This window comes from Bidens hawaiensis, unplaced genomic scaffold (genome assembly GCF_021521415.1).
Source record: "Bidens hawaiensis isolate Kalapana, Puna unplaced genomic scaffold, B.hawaiensis_p1.1 tig00013345_1, whole genome shotgun sequence".
NCBI classification, from domain to species: domain Eukaryota; kingdom Viridiplantae; phylum Streptophyta; class Magnoliopsida; order Asterales; family Asteraceae; genus Bidens; species Bidens hawaiensis.
In genome coordinates this window covers 120,694-138,132 of record NW_027492131.1, presented here as the reverse complement: position 1 = coordinate 138,132, position 17,439 = coordinate 120,694, and the positions used below count along the sequence as shown (strand labels likewise).

The window sequence follows — 17,439 nt, the reverse complement described above, 5'->3', positions numbered from 1 at the left end:
TTGCAAATTGAGAACTTTGAGAACCATTTTGGACAACTAAAAACACCTATAAAAATATTTAAAAAAATCATAAAACAAAAAATAATAAAAATTTTAAAAAAGTAAAAAAAACCAAAATTCTTATATATCATTCCGGTTTCATTAAAAAAATTTAAAAATAATAAAAAAAAACGTCGTATTATACACATATGTATAATTTTATATAATCTTTAGTTACGTAATATACACATATGTACAATATCATTTATCTTAAATTATAAACATGTGTACAAAAAAACATGTAAATGTACATATATGTATAAATTATACATATGTGTATATAATTTAGCTAAATCGAGTTTTTTTTATGAAACCGGGATGATAAAATAAGAATTTTGGTTTTTTTACTTTTTTGATTTTGATTTTGTGTTTTTTTTTAATTTTATGATTTTTTTATTTTTGGGTTTTTGAGGTCTAAAATGATTCTCATAGTTCTCAATTTTAAAAAAGTTCTCTTATGATCCTGATCCTATATATATATATCTATACTATATTAAAATGTATATAGGAGGGACAATAAAGTCTTTTCACAAAAAACTCTTAAATTTAAGAGTTTTACATATTTGAATGCATAAGGTACTAACTCTCGAAGCATCCAACTGATTTCTTGTATACTGTTCAACAGGGACAACCCGCCACAATTTCAAAATTTGAATTCTCTTAATGCTTTTTCACTATTCACATATGCTTTTCCAAAATCCAGATCAAATTGTTGTTCTCTCTCTCCCTAATGGCATGATAGCAACCAGTGTTTGTTCATGAAAAATACCCCTGCTGATGATACTCAGGCCCCAATACCAAACTTTCTTCCACCACAGGTTCAATTAAGTTTTAACTATTCTATAACTATTTCACCATTTTTATTATATTATTAGACCTAATTAGTCTTTTAAGTTTGGGGATTTATAAGCATATATAATTTATGTTGGTTTATTGACATCAATTAGTACGATAATTGGTGCTAAATTTTCGGCTAATTTTTAAAATATGCTTTACCGGACAACGAGGTGTTGACTCCAGGGATTTGAAGGTTCACCAAACGGCAAGGTATTTCATCGATCTTAAACCTTAATTCTGATATGGTTTTGGGTGTGGGAGGTTTGAATACTCAGTTATTCACAGTTTATTTGCTTCTTAAGTTGATTTTTTTTATTAATTTTGTACTTAATTTATGTTATATGATGGTATATATGTTAAAGTTTGCACCTGATGTTCATATGTAATCTAATTTTAATCTATTAACATTGGTAGACAAGATGGAATATAATAATTTTATTGGTAGTTATGATGATGATATTAATTTTGCAGGTTTGTGTTTGGTTGTTCGCATCACATAATGGACTTGTCTGAGAAGGATGCAACCAAGGGGCAGTGTCATGCATGCCAGACATCTAATGGTGAAAAAAATGGTAAAAAAAACATGGTAGATTATGCTCCAAAATGTCCATTGTTTTGCACTATTCAGTTTAAGCTAGACAGTTTGTTGAAGTAACTAATTCTTCCATGTTTCAGATTGTTTAAGCAAGCGTTTGTTACCAAGGATTTAAATGTTTTTTAACATGTATTTAAAACTAATTTGTCATTGTTTTCTAATAACAAAATGTATGTGGATGGGGCTAGAGCTCGGCCTGTTTATAAACTGAACCGATCTGGCTAGGCTCGTTAATTTTAATGAGCAGAAGTGTTGAGATTTAACTCATCTATATTAAGAGAGCTTTCAATTTATTTTCATTAGAAGATGTTATACAACTTTGAGTGGGTGTGTGTGTGCGCACACTTTAATTTTAACCAGATAACAGGTTGGGTCTGTTTCGTGTCAACCTGACGGGTTCTGAGATGACTCCTTTGACCCAAAAAACTTAAATTATTTGGGGCTTTTAACACCTGATAAAAAAAATTGCATACTTTAAAAGTGTATTTTAATTTAGAGTTATTGTTCTTAATATATATACATATATATATATGTATATATTAGTTGCAATTATTTCATGTAGGTAAACCTATGGATTGTGTTTCATTAGCATTGTTATAAATATTTGAGTTCTTTGTTTGTATTATGTAAGAATAATGATTATTATTGCAGTTTTTCTTACATGCAGGCCATGGATACAGCTGTTAGAGTACTAGAAGAAAGTGGAACGGATGCAATCTGTTGGAAGATGGTGCACCGTCAAGAACTTCGGCAGCAAAACATATCGTTGAAGCGGGAATTGCAGTTATGGAGCATGCCGGGAAGAATGTTCTCAATGCTATCAAAGTCCCTAAACTCCTTAATCCTTATCTAATCTAAAGAAACGAGGTACATTTTGACTTTTGAGGTCAAACTTACGGATTCTTTGGTCTAAAATTGATATGGGTTTTCGACTTTTCTCATAAATTATAATAAAACCTTTTTGCATTTGTAGTATTTATGACATAGATTAGAGTAGTTGGCTTGTTTAAATTAAAGCCCGGATTTTAATATATGTCATAACCCTAAAGTATAATTTTAATAGTGTCAGAATAAAGAATATTTTTTTGAAGAAAATAAATATGCTAACTTGATGAGAGCCAACTAGAGCTTTTTACAAGCCGAGCTAGAGCTCAACATTTCAACTTGATCCAATGCAAGCTCTGCTCACTGGCTCATACAAAGTATAGCCCAAACTTCAATATTTGACAATATATGACGTTAAAAGTTCATAAATTTTTAACATTAGAATTTCCTAATTTCGAGTTATTTATTTTAAATTATAACATGACACTTATTATTCAACCACAAACATTGAATACATCACTATGTTTATAGAAATGAAGGAGAATGATACCACAAGTTGTAAATTCTTTGTTTTGTACTCTATTTATATAATGTTACAAAAAATAAAAATAATGAAATATTGCAGATGTATTGCAACAAGGGTGGACTGTGGATGTTGTTCTCAAATCTCAAATGCTTACGGTTAAGAAGCGTGCAGTTGTTACCGAGCAGAAGATAGACCCGACCAAATTCTGGTTTTGGTTACATAATTCAATTTATTAGTATTTCTTATGCTACAAACATTGCATCCCATTCCCGACACTCCAGGTAAATATGCCCTAAAGTATAACCAGATACACAACTTATTTACATAAACGATAATACTAATTTCTTTCATAAAAGAAAGCATCAAAAGCCACCGAGGGCATGCTTCGTCTTACATAATTTGCGTTATGCGGTTTATATTTGTAGGGATGAAACGATTACGAGAGGAACCTTACTGTAGCTCTCGGTTTAAGCGGTTACTTGGTTCTTCCGGAGGGAAATCGTAAGTTCCGTAAATGGTTTGTTTTGAGTATATTTGAGAAAATAATTGTTAACATACTTACTATCATTTTGAAAAAAATAATTTATAACATACATTTGATCAGTATGAGAATAATAACTTTTACTTGATTAAGCTTTATAAATCACACTGTGAGTAGAATAAGATCAGTACAATACATGTCAAAATAACTATTAATTGATTAAGCTTTTTAAACGTAAGGGTATTTTCGTCAAACTGCCGAATACAGGTCAAAACAGAAAGTTGATTCCAGGGGCTGTTTGGTCAAAATGCTGCAACACTAAGATATGGTATTGAAATGGTTCATGTTAGTTTTTGTACTTTTATTTATTGACCAATAAACTGGATATTTATTAATTAAGTATGACATTGTTTAGGAGAAGTACATACTTGGTCACTACTGGAGGAACACGTTTAAAAGATATACAAATTGTTTGTGCAATTTTAGTTTTGGATGAGCTAATATTTATGTGAATTGTCTATGTTGATAAGTTTGAACTTAAGTAATATGTTAATATTTTATTTTTTGCTTAGTGCAGGCTCGTAGATTGTTGTCCCAGAGTTTTAACATTCAGTGGAAGAGATAATTGGATTTCTTCCAGAGCAGAAACAAATTTTCCCTAAGGTTATGTTAAAAATGAATAAATGAACAAAGGAGACATGTGTTCATGTTTGTTCTTAATAAACGAACATAAATGAATTCATGCTACTGTTTACTGAACATTGGGTTCGTTTATACTCTCACTTGATAAATAAAATATTGAAATTTTTTATATATGTAGTGCCTATGATGCTCGCCACTTTCGGCATTCCATGGGACATTTTAGGTTATTCTGAAAGGAGAGCCCTATCGAATGAAACAAATGAGCTACACTTTTTTCTACAAAAGTTTTTAATTATAGTAGCAAATAAAGTCAACTACGGTTAATGAACGGTTCCAACGGTTTATGGACACAACTACTAAACATACACCACTCAATGCGTAAAGTTCCGACCCGGGCTTGGTATTAGAAACTGGTTATTGATTTTGGCCCATCTGGTGTAAAATCCTTTTATTTTGCTAAAAAGTTGTTTTGGGTTCTTAGCTTAAAACCGGATCATTTAAATAGATTGGTCTTGATTCTCGGCTCGTTGTTAATTGCCAGCAAGTTCAGTTGGTCCAAACTAATATGGGCTTGGACATTTTAGCCTAAGTTTTTCACAATTAGTTAGTATAGGTTTTTTTTTGGTTCGGCTTGGTTTTTGGTAGATAGCGAAAACAAAAAAAAAATTAGTTTTAGAAAAAATAGTAAACCAAATCGTAGTTATTTTTGGGTTTGGTTAATTCAGTTATGGTTCGGTTATTTCAGTTTCCTGCACACCCTTAATTTTAACTATTTTAGCTTATACTTTTTGGCAAACTTTTTTGAATTTATATTATATGAATATTTTTTTAAAATTTTTGGATGAGCTAGGAGATTTTTTTTAAAACGCATTTTGAGTTACTTTCGTGACAGGTTTTAAAACGCATTAGTTATGCTTTTCCATTTTACCCTTTCTATATTTACTTGATTAGTTAACTTAAATAGGGTTAATAATGTAGTTTTGCTGTTATCAGAAATTTGTTGTCCAATCAAGAATGTTTACAGGTTACACCAAAGTTTTGTAAGCAGTTTGCCCAAATTGGAGAAGTTATATAAGCACAAAGTAAAAAACTGCTCATTTCCATTGGCAGTGCACAGTCCTTACAAGATCAATAGGGCTGATGTTAGATTGTTTTTAAGCATCTACAAATTGATGAAGGATTTTGTAGGCTGATTTTTTAGATAGAATGTCAGCTTATAGTTGTAGGCAAATCCAACAATAATGGAAGTTGTATTACAACATTTATGGCACATAAATGAAGTCAGATATAAAATTATATTTGCGTGCATATTCTTTCACGATAAAACATCATTGTGTCTATTTGGTGTTCTGCATCTAATACCAAACAAAAAATCATTTTTATGTTTGGTACATGGCTGATCAAATAAGCACCATTACTACTTGGATACACCTTTTGTATATATAAAATAGTAGTGTAAAGTGAGCTACTGCATATATTTAATTGAGAAAACATTTCGTATATCAATTGGATGCAAACACACATACCTGTTAAAAAAGTTAAATTATTGTTGAAATATACATGTTTTTTGTGTGTTTTTTTAAACCGGAGTTATTTATAGATTTCAAAACATGTAGAGGGAAAATGTTACAAATCAAGCCAACATACCATAAAGTTATATAAACATGCACTCTTGAATTGATCTTATTATGCTTCTATCCAAAATTGTCAGATAACGTGTCTTGCCCAACGCATAGGTAGAAATACTAAAAGATATTTAAAATATATAACGAGAGAACTGATAACTAACAAAAACACAAGTATCGCGTTGTAAAGTGTCACCCCGCCGCATCACGCGGGTACCTACTAGTGTGTGTGTGTGTGTATATATAATACATGAGACAAAGGTAAATTAAGACACTTGATTTTAAGAGTTTTACAAATGCTAATGCATAAGGTACATGTGTTAGTAAGGGTAAACTTGTCTTTTAAACACAATCCATTCAACTTACAAGTTTGTTCCATTATCTTTAACCATATTATGTTTTTAATTTAAAATTTAAACTAACTTCTCACTCATGATTTTTAAACGACGATAGCCTTTTCACACGTTAATATTTTATAAAAAAAAATTACATCATAAAAACGAGCATTTTATTCTCTTTAATTTGAATATGATATTGTTACAATTTTTTTTCAATTTAAATAAATTAATATGTTACGTATGGGTGTTTAATGTCGGTTTTGATGGTTTTTAAGTTAAACTTGTGAGTCCAACCATTAATACTGATTTTTTGTCATCCAAAACCAAACTCAACCATTGAAAGTTGAAACCGAATCGTTACCAACAGCTTGGTTCCAGTTCGGTTTCACAGTTTAAACTTTAATAATAAATTTAGTTTAAAATGATTATTAATTTAAATGTATCATCAATTATAACTAAACACCAACATAATATGATACTTGAGAGAATCATAAATAAAGAATAATGACTTTAGCCACATAAATGGTAAATATTAATGGAAGATCTAGGACGCGAAATAATAACAACAGATATCACAAAAAAATCAATCAATCAATCAATCAATCAATCATACACAGTTAAGTACCACCAACAGCAAAGCTATAAGTAGGGTCTGGGGAGGGTGGGATGTAGGCACACCGTACCTCTATCCAACGGGATAAAAAGGTGGCTTCCAGAGAGACCCTCAGCTCTGTAATACATATGTATGGTGCAATATAAAGTAAATGAGATAATAATAATAATAATAATAATAATAATAATAATAATAAACAATAATAGTAATAATAAAATAGTAATAATACACATACTATAATAAGGTAAATAGAAGCTTTAAGGTGCTCATTTCTCCCTAAAAATCTTTAACTTTAATCATACTTCCCCAAGAATTCCTATCTCCAACCATGTCCTCGGAGAGGTTTAGGTCTATCAAATCACGCCTTATCCTCTCATCCCAAGTCAATTTAGGTCGTCCTCTACCCCTCCTCCCCTCAATAGTCATGTTTTCTACGGATCTAACAGGATTCGTCGAATGTCTTCTCTTCACATGTCCAAACCATCTCAATCTCCACTCTCTTATCTTGTCTGATATGTTCGCTACCCCTAATCTCTCCCGAAACACAACATTTCTTATTCGGTCTAACCTTGTGTGCCCACACATCCATCGTAGCATTCTCATTTCTGCTACCTCCATCTTCCGCACTTGTGCCTTCTTGATGGCCCAGCAATCTGTTCCATATAGCATTGCAGGTCTAACTGCAACCCTATAAAATTTTCCCTTTAGTTTAGTTGGGAAACTCTTGTTGCATAATATACCTATGGCTGCTTTCCATCTACACCATCCTACCTGGACTCGATGGGTCACATCACTGTCTAATTCCCCATCGCTCTGAACAAAAGATCCTAGATACTTGAACTTCGTTACCTGCGGTACCACCTGCCCTTCAATGGTGATCTGTGTGTCATCATTTTCATTTACTCCCCCAAAATCACAGTGGAGGTACTCCCTCTTAGAGCGACTAATCCTTAAACCTTTTGTCTCTAAGGTTGGTCGTCACTCTTCTAACCTCATGTTTAGATCTTGTTTTGTCTCCGCGAGTAACCAATATCGTCTGTGAACATCATGCACCATGGTAGCGTCCCCTGAATCGACTTTGACAACTCATCCAATACTACTGCAAAAAGAAACGGACTCAACGCTGACCCCTGGTGAAGTCCTATCTCTACGGGAAAGAACTCAGTATCCCCCATGGGCTCACGCACACTTGTTGCGCTCCTGGTATACATATCCATAATTATCTCTATAGATATCACAAAAAAATCATTCTTCAATTAGGTTAATTTAAAGTTGTATAAAGTTATTTGTAATAAAAAGATTTATGTTCAATTAAATTTTAACTATATCTAATATATATAACAAAACATATCTAATAATTAATAATAAAAAAGATTAAAATGCATTTAACATTTGCAATCTGGTATGGTGTTATATGGTCGGTTGCCAGTATAACCGCGAACCAATCGTTCACTACATTTTGAAATATTTGAAACCGACCAACTAAAAAAAAAAACAATGACCGGCTTAAAGGATTTCAAGATTTTAACCGAACCATAAACACTCATATTTGTTACGTGATTAATAGGGTTATACACCAGCTGCATCGCGCGGGCACCCGTCTAGTATATATATATATATATATATAGGGAGAGGATTATGAGAGAACTCCAATTTATGGAGAGAACTAGAGAACTAATAATAAAGTATTTTTAATTTAATTAAAAAAAATATTTTTAAAATTTTTTTTCTTCCATCCTTCTTATATGTTGTTATTCTTTACCACAAAAAAATATAAAAATGAAAAAAACATAAAAAAATATTAAAAAAATTAACGTTGTAATGCATATATGCAATACATCGAGTGTTTTTTGATAATGCATATGTGCAATAGTGTGCATTTTGATATTTGAAATAGTGTTGAATAGCATATATATAGCTGTTTGTATTGTATATTTGCAATAGTGTGATATTATATACAAAAATTCAAAAAAATTGATATAGTGCATATATGCATTAGTGTTGTATTACATATATGCAATAATGTGTTTTGCATAAAATTATTAGTGTATATTTGCATATATTAAATAGTGTGTATTAGATAATGTATTTGTGTTGTATTATATGCAATAAAACACTATTTTATATGTATAATACACATTAATGCACACACGCATTACATCGACGGTTTTTTTACGAACAATATCATCTTGTTAGGAGGAAAGAAAAAAAATCACAAAATAATTTTTTAAAAATAGTTAAAATAACTCTTTACTAGTTCTCTAGTTCTCTCTTTAAAAGGAGTTCTCTATAGATCCCACCCCTATATATATATATATATATATATATATATATATATATATATATATATGGGCACTAATAGGCATTAAACCATAACGAGACATTATTGGTTTGGGCTTCGAAGCCTTCGATGGTTACGTGGCGCTGACGTGACACTAGGGAGGGGCCTAACATAAGATTTAATGAAGCCGACAGCAGAAGCAATACATACCTTTTAAAAAAAATGAAAGGGACCAGCTACCGATCTGAATTGCCCTGAAAAAGAATTGATGTTAAAGAATTGATGATCATGTGACTCTTTTAATATCCACCAACTATAAATATCATATAACCCATACCTCTCTTCCCACTCAAATTCAGTTTTTCTCATTTCTTTTCTGTAATTTATTATTTCAAGTTTCACATAAAAAGTAAAAAGGGTTTATCGTAAATTTTCATATTCAAGTTATTGAGTGATCAAGATTTGCTATGGCTACTTTTTATTATGGGCAAATGATTGGCTTGTTGATGGCCATCTTACTGGCTTCCTTCGTCACTGCGGATCCCGAATTGCTTCAAGATGTGTGTGTTGCAGATCTTGCTTCAGGTACTTGAAATATGTGAGCTACAAAGAAAAAAAAAACAACTTGATAGCTAGGTAGAAATAAGCATAATAATATATATGATCATTCAGGATTTAAAGATAAAAGATTAATTTTTAAATGAATCAGATGTGAAGATGAATGGGTTTGCTTGCAAATCCAACATATCAGCAGATGATTTCTTCATCGCCGGATTAGCGAGGCCAGGGCTCACCAACAACACCTTTGGCGCAACTGTTACGTCAGCCTCGGTCCAACAAATCAACAGTTTAAACACCCTGGGTGTGTCCATGGCCCGCATTGACTACGCACCAGGTGGTCTGAACCCACCACACACTCACCCAAGAGCTACTGAGATCGTGTTTGTGCTTGAAGGTGAATTGAATGTTGGATTCATCACCACGGATAACAAACTCTTTTCTAAGACCATAACCAAAGGTGAAATCTTTACATTTCTCAGAGGCTTAATTCACTTCCAGAAAAACAACGGTAAAGTTCCTGCAGCCGTTATTGCTGGCTTCAACAGCCAGTTGCCTGGCACCCAAAGAGTCGCAAACGCTTTGTTTGCCTCGTCTCTGACCGTAGACGATGTTGTGTTGACTAAAGCATTCCAAGTTGGAAACAAAATGGTGGAGAAAATTAAGTCTAGACTTGCTCCTAACAAGTAAAATCCAAGTGTCCATTCATGGATTGTTTCGTTGTTGTTTTTTTTTTTTTTTTTAATTTTAATAATGGTTTGTAAGACAAAGATGTTATGGGTTCATATGTTTATATGCTGCCAGTTCTCTGATCTATTAATAAATGTGATTTTTTTGCCACTGTTATTGTTTCACTATATTGTATATCATTCATGTGTTAGGAATCGATTTGTTCTAAAATTTCCTAAATAACCCTTTTGAGCAGAGAGAGTGGGAAATAGCAAAAAAAAAATCTCTGCATGTTCCCAAAATAGCCCACTAAATTTGAATTGAGCCGACGAGATCTGAAGAAATCTTTAAAACAATAAAAATCTGACAAGTGTAATTTTTTTTGAAAATCTGACGAGTTATAATTGAAAATGTTTGGGGACCAGTCAATATTTTCCGCTAAATGCTCTTCTAAAAAACTGTCTTATCCGACAATTTAATAAATTTTCCTACCAGATCCTTTCAAATTCCAAAAACTTATGAAATTGTGCATTAAAACTCAGTCTTTCAAGATGCATTTGGGGGTGAATTTGTACCAAGAAGACGAGCTATTAGTTTATTTTATATGTGTTGAAATCTAGTCCACACCTACGATATTAATATTTAATCCGTCTACACGACAAGATTTTATGTGATTCCGTATACTCCGACATGATCATCCAATGAATATTATTTACATTATTTTTCATATACATGTGTTTCATCTTCATCTTCCTCATTCATCCTTTGAATAAACCGGCCCATACCACCCTAAACCTTCAACTTCCATTATATGTAGAACCAATGAACCCAGGACCCATATCCATAACCTCCACATGATCTCCCCTCTTAAACTTTATGGTTTTGATTCAAGAACAAGTGTTAGAGTTGATTGTGGAAGAGAGGTGAATTATTGAGAAAGATGATATTCTACATATAATGTAAATATGGATGGACCCCAAGCATTTTCAAATAACTTGTCGGATTTTCAAAAGAAATACACATGTCAGATTTCTATTGCTTTAAATATTTCAACAGATCTCGTCGCCTCAGTCCAAATTTAGTGGGCTATTTTGGGAATATGTAGGGATTTTGGACTATTTCCCACGTTCTCTCTCCACAAAAGGGTTATTTAAGGAAAATTCCCAAAAACAAACTATGTTTTTCTCTGAATTCGAACCATTCTTCATTATCATCTTATTTTTGAGATTGAGAAGTCCAAATATAAGGCTTAAGATCATCAACTGTATGAGGTGTACTATTCTATTTCATGGATTTCCGTACGACAATAAGAGCACCCACAATGGTGGGAAACTTGCTCGTCCGTAGCCTAACTAGAGCATAGTTAATAGTGAGAGAGAGGAGAGAGTGGGAAAGAATTTCAAAAGATCCTGATTTTGAAGATAAATTCATGACAAAGTTGATGTTATCAGGAGCGTGTGAGTGGGAAAGTTACAGGGCTAAAAGAGAAGGGAAGAAATAGGAGGAGAGAGGGTGGTGATGGTGGTGACGTGGCACGGTGCGACTTTTTCCACTGATGTGAGTGTTCTAAGTTAAAATATGTTTTAATACTTTTTCACCCTAAAAATATTAGTAAAATTAATCGTAAATCACGTCTTTTCTGAAACAAAAGCAGAGGAAAGGTTTAAGTAATGGGCGACCAACGGTTGGTAACTCTCATGACCGACTCACTTATATTGATTGTTAGGAATTTGAAAAGGAGTAAATATAAAGCTAGTCACATTCAAATATGGAGATTTTCCTTAAAGTTTACATAATAAGGTATTTTATAATTGTCGCCAACTCATACAATTTATTTGTCTTTAAGTATTTTTTTAGTTATCGTATTTAATATCTTAAATGACTCAATGACACGGTTAATTTTGATAAATAATTACTTTTAAAACTATAAAAAATATTTCTTAGTTGTCATATTGATAAAAAATTTGCTAGAATTTCCCAGTAGATGGGAGTTCAATGCAATGATTATTGCATTCAATAATATACAAAATTTTCTATCAAGGGGTTATTTTCGTAGCTCATCTTTTTATTTCGCTTATGGCTCGTGTGATTGGCGACATATTGCACTTCCCTCGTGTGCCAGTTGGTGTGACATTCGTCAATTTTGGGTTTTAGTTGTATTCGTTTGTGTATTCGTTTATCCCGTAAACTGACCTGATTTATATCCCGAACATTTCAAATATATAAAATATTGGATTTTATGTTACTAAATCATTCCCACATGTTCAATTTGAAAAACCCTTTTACGGATTCGAAAACGCCTTTAAAACGATCAAATTACATCAAAAACGAACTTTCGGGACGCAAAACAAACCACGCAAGACGAACTTAACAAACCCCACCCTCATGGGCGCCGCGCCCAGCGGCCATGAAGGCTAGAGCGGCCGCACGTGGTGGCCTCAGACCTGCAGCAATCCAAATTTTGTTGTTTTGTGTCTTGTCTTGATCCATTTTACATACAATTACTTGATATTTATACCCATATTTGACTCATATCCTTAGCGTATATATACACCACCATCTCCATTCATTCTTCCCTGCTACATCTCCAAAATCTCTCTCAAACATCAAAGATTCAAGGTTGTCACTTATGTGTTCTTGAAGGTTTGACTTCTAAAAGTCAAACTGAGTTTAATCCTTCATTCTAATTAACTTATATAGTCTTGCTAACACTTGAATATGGTGTACAACATATATATAATATACACGTCTTTTTACCTTTGGTAGTTACTTATCCGGCTCCAGTTGGTTAAGTTTCGGACCTTGTAAGGCAAGGCTTCATGGAGGACTTCGTGTCCTTAATATATATATATATATATACTTATATCTTGTTTATACATACTAACCATGCTTAAGTTCTGCTCATTTTGGCTTATTTTCAAGTTTCATGGTTATGGGTTCCAAGAGTCTAGCCTCGGTTTGACCGTAAATAACTCTAGACCGTAAACCGAACTTTGTTTACTAGTTTTTGTTAAATAATTGTTTAAACATGCTTATTGATAGATTTAAGTTTCTAAAATCATTTTTACAAGTTTCTTTGATATTTGGGCATGTGGAAACCATCTATGAACTTATTGTGAGATGGAAACCGAACTAAACCGAACTTTCGTTTAAAGACTTTATTGTTAACCTTTTTTGTTATAAAACTTAAGTTTCATCATTTATAAATTATTATACAAGTTCTTTGATATTTGGGAATGTGGAAACCATCTATGAACTTATTGTGAGTTGGAAACCGAACCAAACCGAACTAAACCGATTTTCACTCGCTTAAGACACACAAGTGTGTTTTTAGCTATCAAGACTTGTATATTTCTTTAAAAATACTTTACAAACTGATTTTAAATATTTATTTAAAGTACTTGGAATGTTGAATCCAACTTGATCTTACAACAAAGTTGGACCGACAAAGCCGAACACTCGCTTAACGGACGTTGTTAGTTCTAAAACAATAGAACTACATACTTGGTTAAGTATTATTAGATTTTATTGAGTTATCTCATAACATATGTTATTTTGGAAAGTTGACTTAAACACTCGTTAAAACCCGTTTTAGTATCTATGTTATAAAGGGACTTGCATTCTTGCATTTTTACCCACCTTATTACTTAGCATAGGTTGAGTAAATATTAATGTTAGATATTTTAACCCGGTTTCGAGCAAACTTACATTTTTAGAGGGTTATTATTATAAATTATTAAATAGTTACATTTTAAACCTTAAACTTTAATTGTTTACATTTCCTGTCTTTTTATTTTAAAGATTTCCTAAAACAACCATTCTAATTTAAGGTTTTTACTTTTATTTAGGCCTTGCTCGTTAAACTCCGACCTACCGTTTTCCCGTCTTTTCCGATCAAGTTTTCTTACTTGAATGTGAGTACTTTTTATACCCCGTTTTCCATCTTTCGTTTTGGGGGTGATATTGCATACTTATTCAAACTTAATGTATTATACTTGATTCTTAAACCACAAACTTTATTGTATACTTTACTTAAATAAGTGCTCGATTTGGTGTTATATGCTTACATGCTTATATGCTTATGTGTTTACTGCTTTTGGTTAGTTAATTCATAAATCCGTGAACTATCTGGTATTCTTTTATAGCACAGTGCCGTTAATGTATTCTTATTAACGACCTCGTGAAATCCGAATCTATTTGCTATTCTCTTATAGACAGTGCCGTTAATGTATTCTTATTAGCGACCTAATTTTATCCAAATTATTGCTTTTATTTATTGTTTCGTATACAAGTTGTGGCATTTCTTATTATATACATATTTGTTCAAAACTATGAAATTGCTCACCAACCTTTGTGTTGACAAACTTTATTTTATGCAATGTTACAGGTTTGACTTTTGTTGACTCAAGGACTTGACGAAAAACGTTACAAAGACTATTAGTATATTAGTAAAACGAACGATATATTTGTTTATTTGTATTCAATTTGTTTGTAATAACAAGATGTGCTGTGTATTGATTTATGAAATAAATGAGTTGATTAAATATTGTCACTTTAATAGTGTCTTATGTATTTGTCCAATCACGTTGCACCCCGGCATGTTCCGCCGCCTTTGGTCGGGGTATGACAGTTGGTGTTACATCTCTTTAAGATCTTAATAGCAGTTGCCAGGGGTGCTCAACAACTTAGAAAACTTAAAGATCTACATGCCTCGATTGCGGTTGGTCATAATGACTACAGTAACAGAAAGGGTCCTAATTATGATGTAATTAATCGTCATACAGTCAAACAAATTATGTTGATATTAATTGTCACACCCCAACCTATGGCGGAAATGCCGGGCGTGAACTGATTGTCACAGCTCTCAAGGTACTATCATGCAATATTAAAACTTTCGATATCTATTAAATAAATTTCCAAATAACAAACATCCATACAAAATCCAAATACACAAGTACATATATCAATCAATAACAATATGTATCATTAAGTTTTCTTCTAGCATAAATCCTTAAGTGATCTTGTACTTCACATCAAAAGAATACCTGCATATGCGTTGAAAATAATATAGTTTTGTCAACATAAGGTTGAGTGAACAACACACCAGTTGAAGGTTCATATAGAAAAATAAGTATTTGCAATAAGTCATATGAGTATAACAAATTAACCAAATGAGCAAGTATAACTGAGATGTAGAGAATCACAAAGCTATAACGACTGGCGTATGATCATACTAGACTGAGATTATGTTGGACCTCTCCGAATGCGAAAGCATACAAAGCAAATAAGTACATAAACAAGTAAGGTATAAGTTGTTAACACATAAGACAAAGCTGCAGTTTTAAGTATAAGTATATAATAAGAAATATATTTACGCATATGTCTCCAAAACGTGGAAAACAAGTAAAATAGGGGAATGTGGTACTCACCTTAGCAAATAAGCAAGAGTAAAAGTAGGCGATAAGAATGATGGTATAATAGACGTCACGCTCGTCGAGATGAATCAACAGAATGTCCTAAGTAATAATAGTCGAGAGACGCTACGAGTTAACAAATGGTCTAATAAAGAATATTTAAGATGAGGAAACGAGAGTTTAACTAATTTATTTAACCGTTTTATTTTATAAAGATTATTAGATAAAATAAATCCTTTTCTTTGAGAATATAAGTTTTATTTAAAGTTGTATAATATTTAAAAATACATTTGTATTGTTATTAATAAAGATTTCTTGTTAAGTAAATATTGTAAATAAATGATTAATAGATACTAGATAATTTATAAAATAACACCCCTTACAAATTACTTGATAATATATATTTTTATTATGTTAATTTACGAGATTATATTATGCATTTTAAATTAAAACCTTACTACGGTCATAAATCATTTAACAATTTTTAACAACGATTATATATAATATTTACATGTATAACAAAAATAAGAAATTCATGAAAACGTTGAACGACAAGAAACGAGGACTTAATTATGTCGGTTTGGTAAAATAATATTTATTTTGGTATTTAAAATTAGTTATAATCATTTAATATATGTTTAACCATTTAAAACCATAAAGAAAACAAAAAGAAAACAAACCGCGTCCAGGGGGGCTCGAACCCACACTCCTGGCCGGTTCTCTGATCTCAACAACACACACACCACCAGCTGGGCTGCAGTGTTTTTTTGGTAAGCAGACGCAGACAAACAAATATATACAGAAGACCAGTTGTACCCAATTAGCTTATAAACCCTAGATTGACTAATCGATTTAAACCATTAAATGATTGAATAAATTGATTTGGGCTTTTGTTTACAGATCAAAAACGAACATTAAGTATCTAAATATTACCGTAAACGATGATCAGATGATGGTGAACGAGGCAGCAGAACCCGACGGCCAAAACGCGATTCAAAACCCATATCAGCAGGCTCCGATGATGAAATTAGTTATGGGGTTTATGTTTGCGACGGCTTAGAGGTTCTATATGAAAGTTTAATTGAATTTATATCAACGATTTCATGTATAATCAGTTTGTTATAGGGTCGGCTAGGTTAAAAGGAAAGAAGAATCACAATTGAATCAATTAACATATTAAGATTGTCGGTCAAGACGAAAATAACATAAACAAACTAACTACGAGATAAATTCTTAAGTTTAATGCGATTATTGTGGTCCAAGTTAACTGATTTGGATTCGGGTCCAAGAAAACCCAATCATATACGGTTTTGGTGCTGATTATGGGCTTGGGTTTGCGGGTAAACGGGTTATATCACTTCAATTGACCAGATTTTCAAAGAGGCCCTTCTAGTTTGGATATGGAAGCATTAAGGGCTAAAACTTTAGTTAAGGGTTAAAAACGAATATATTTAAAAGTTGTTTTTAGTATATTAAATAATCATAATACCAAATATTAATAAAATAATATTAACTCGAATCACGCGGTATTTTATTAGGTAAATTTCTCGAATATATAAATGGGTTGGGTTATAGATATTAGTTTGGAAAATACGAGTTGCTACATTGATCAACGTAGAAGCGACCAACCCCTTAGGCAGGGGCGTCTCCGAGATTTTGAGGCTATAACCAAATGGGAGAAACCTAAAACACCGACTCAAGTTTGAAGTTTTCTAGGCTTAGCCGGATATTATCGAAGATTTATTCAAGATTTCTCCCGAATAGCTGTCCCATTAACTTCACTCGCAAAAAAGGCAATTAAGTTTGAATGGGGACAAAAGCAAGAGGAAGCATTTGAGACACTCAAACAAAAGTTAACTAATGCACCTATCCTAGCTTTGCCAGAAGGGCTAGAAAACTTTATCATTTATTGTGATGCTTCGCACACAGGAATGGGATGTGTTTTAATGCAAGAAAAGAAAGTGATTTCTTACGCTTCGAGACAATTGAAAGTTCA

The 17,439-nt window shown here is 32.3% G+C and overlaps 1 protein-coding gene across 1 annotated transcript; it reads left to right on the top strand.

The window, feature by feature from the left end:
* Positions 1 to 9,143: 9,143 nt before the first annotated feature.
* LOC143543871 (germin-like protein 5-1) lies at positions 9,144 to 10,058 on the top strand. The gene is made up of 2 exons (XM_077036092.1): positions 9,144 to 9,387; positions 9,512 to 10,058. The coding sequence occupies exons 1-2, from the start codon at positions 9,270 to 9,272 to the stop codon at positions 10,048 to 10,050; spliced, it is 657 nt and encodes a 218-aa protein (XP_076892207.1). The 5' UTR covers positions 9,144 to 9,269; the 3' UTR covers positions 10,051 to 10,058.
* The last annotated feature ends 7,381 nt before the right edge of the window (positions 10,059 to 17,439 follow it).

What these genes read in the sequence shown, in the direction of transcription:
- LOC143543871 (XM_077036092.1), top strand. Translation starts at nt 9,270, where the DNA reads ATGGCTACTTTTTATTATGGGCAAATGATTGGCTTGTTGATGGCCATC. An exon ending in TGTTGCAGATCTTGCTTCAG is followed by an intron (nt 9,388 to 9,511) that starts GTACTTGAAATA and finishes TAAATGAATCAG; the next exon opens with ATGTGAAGATGAATGGGTTT.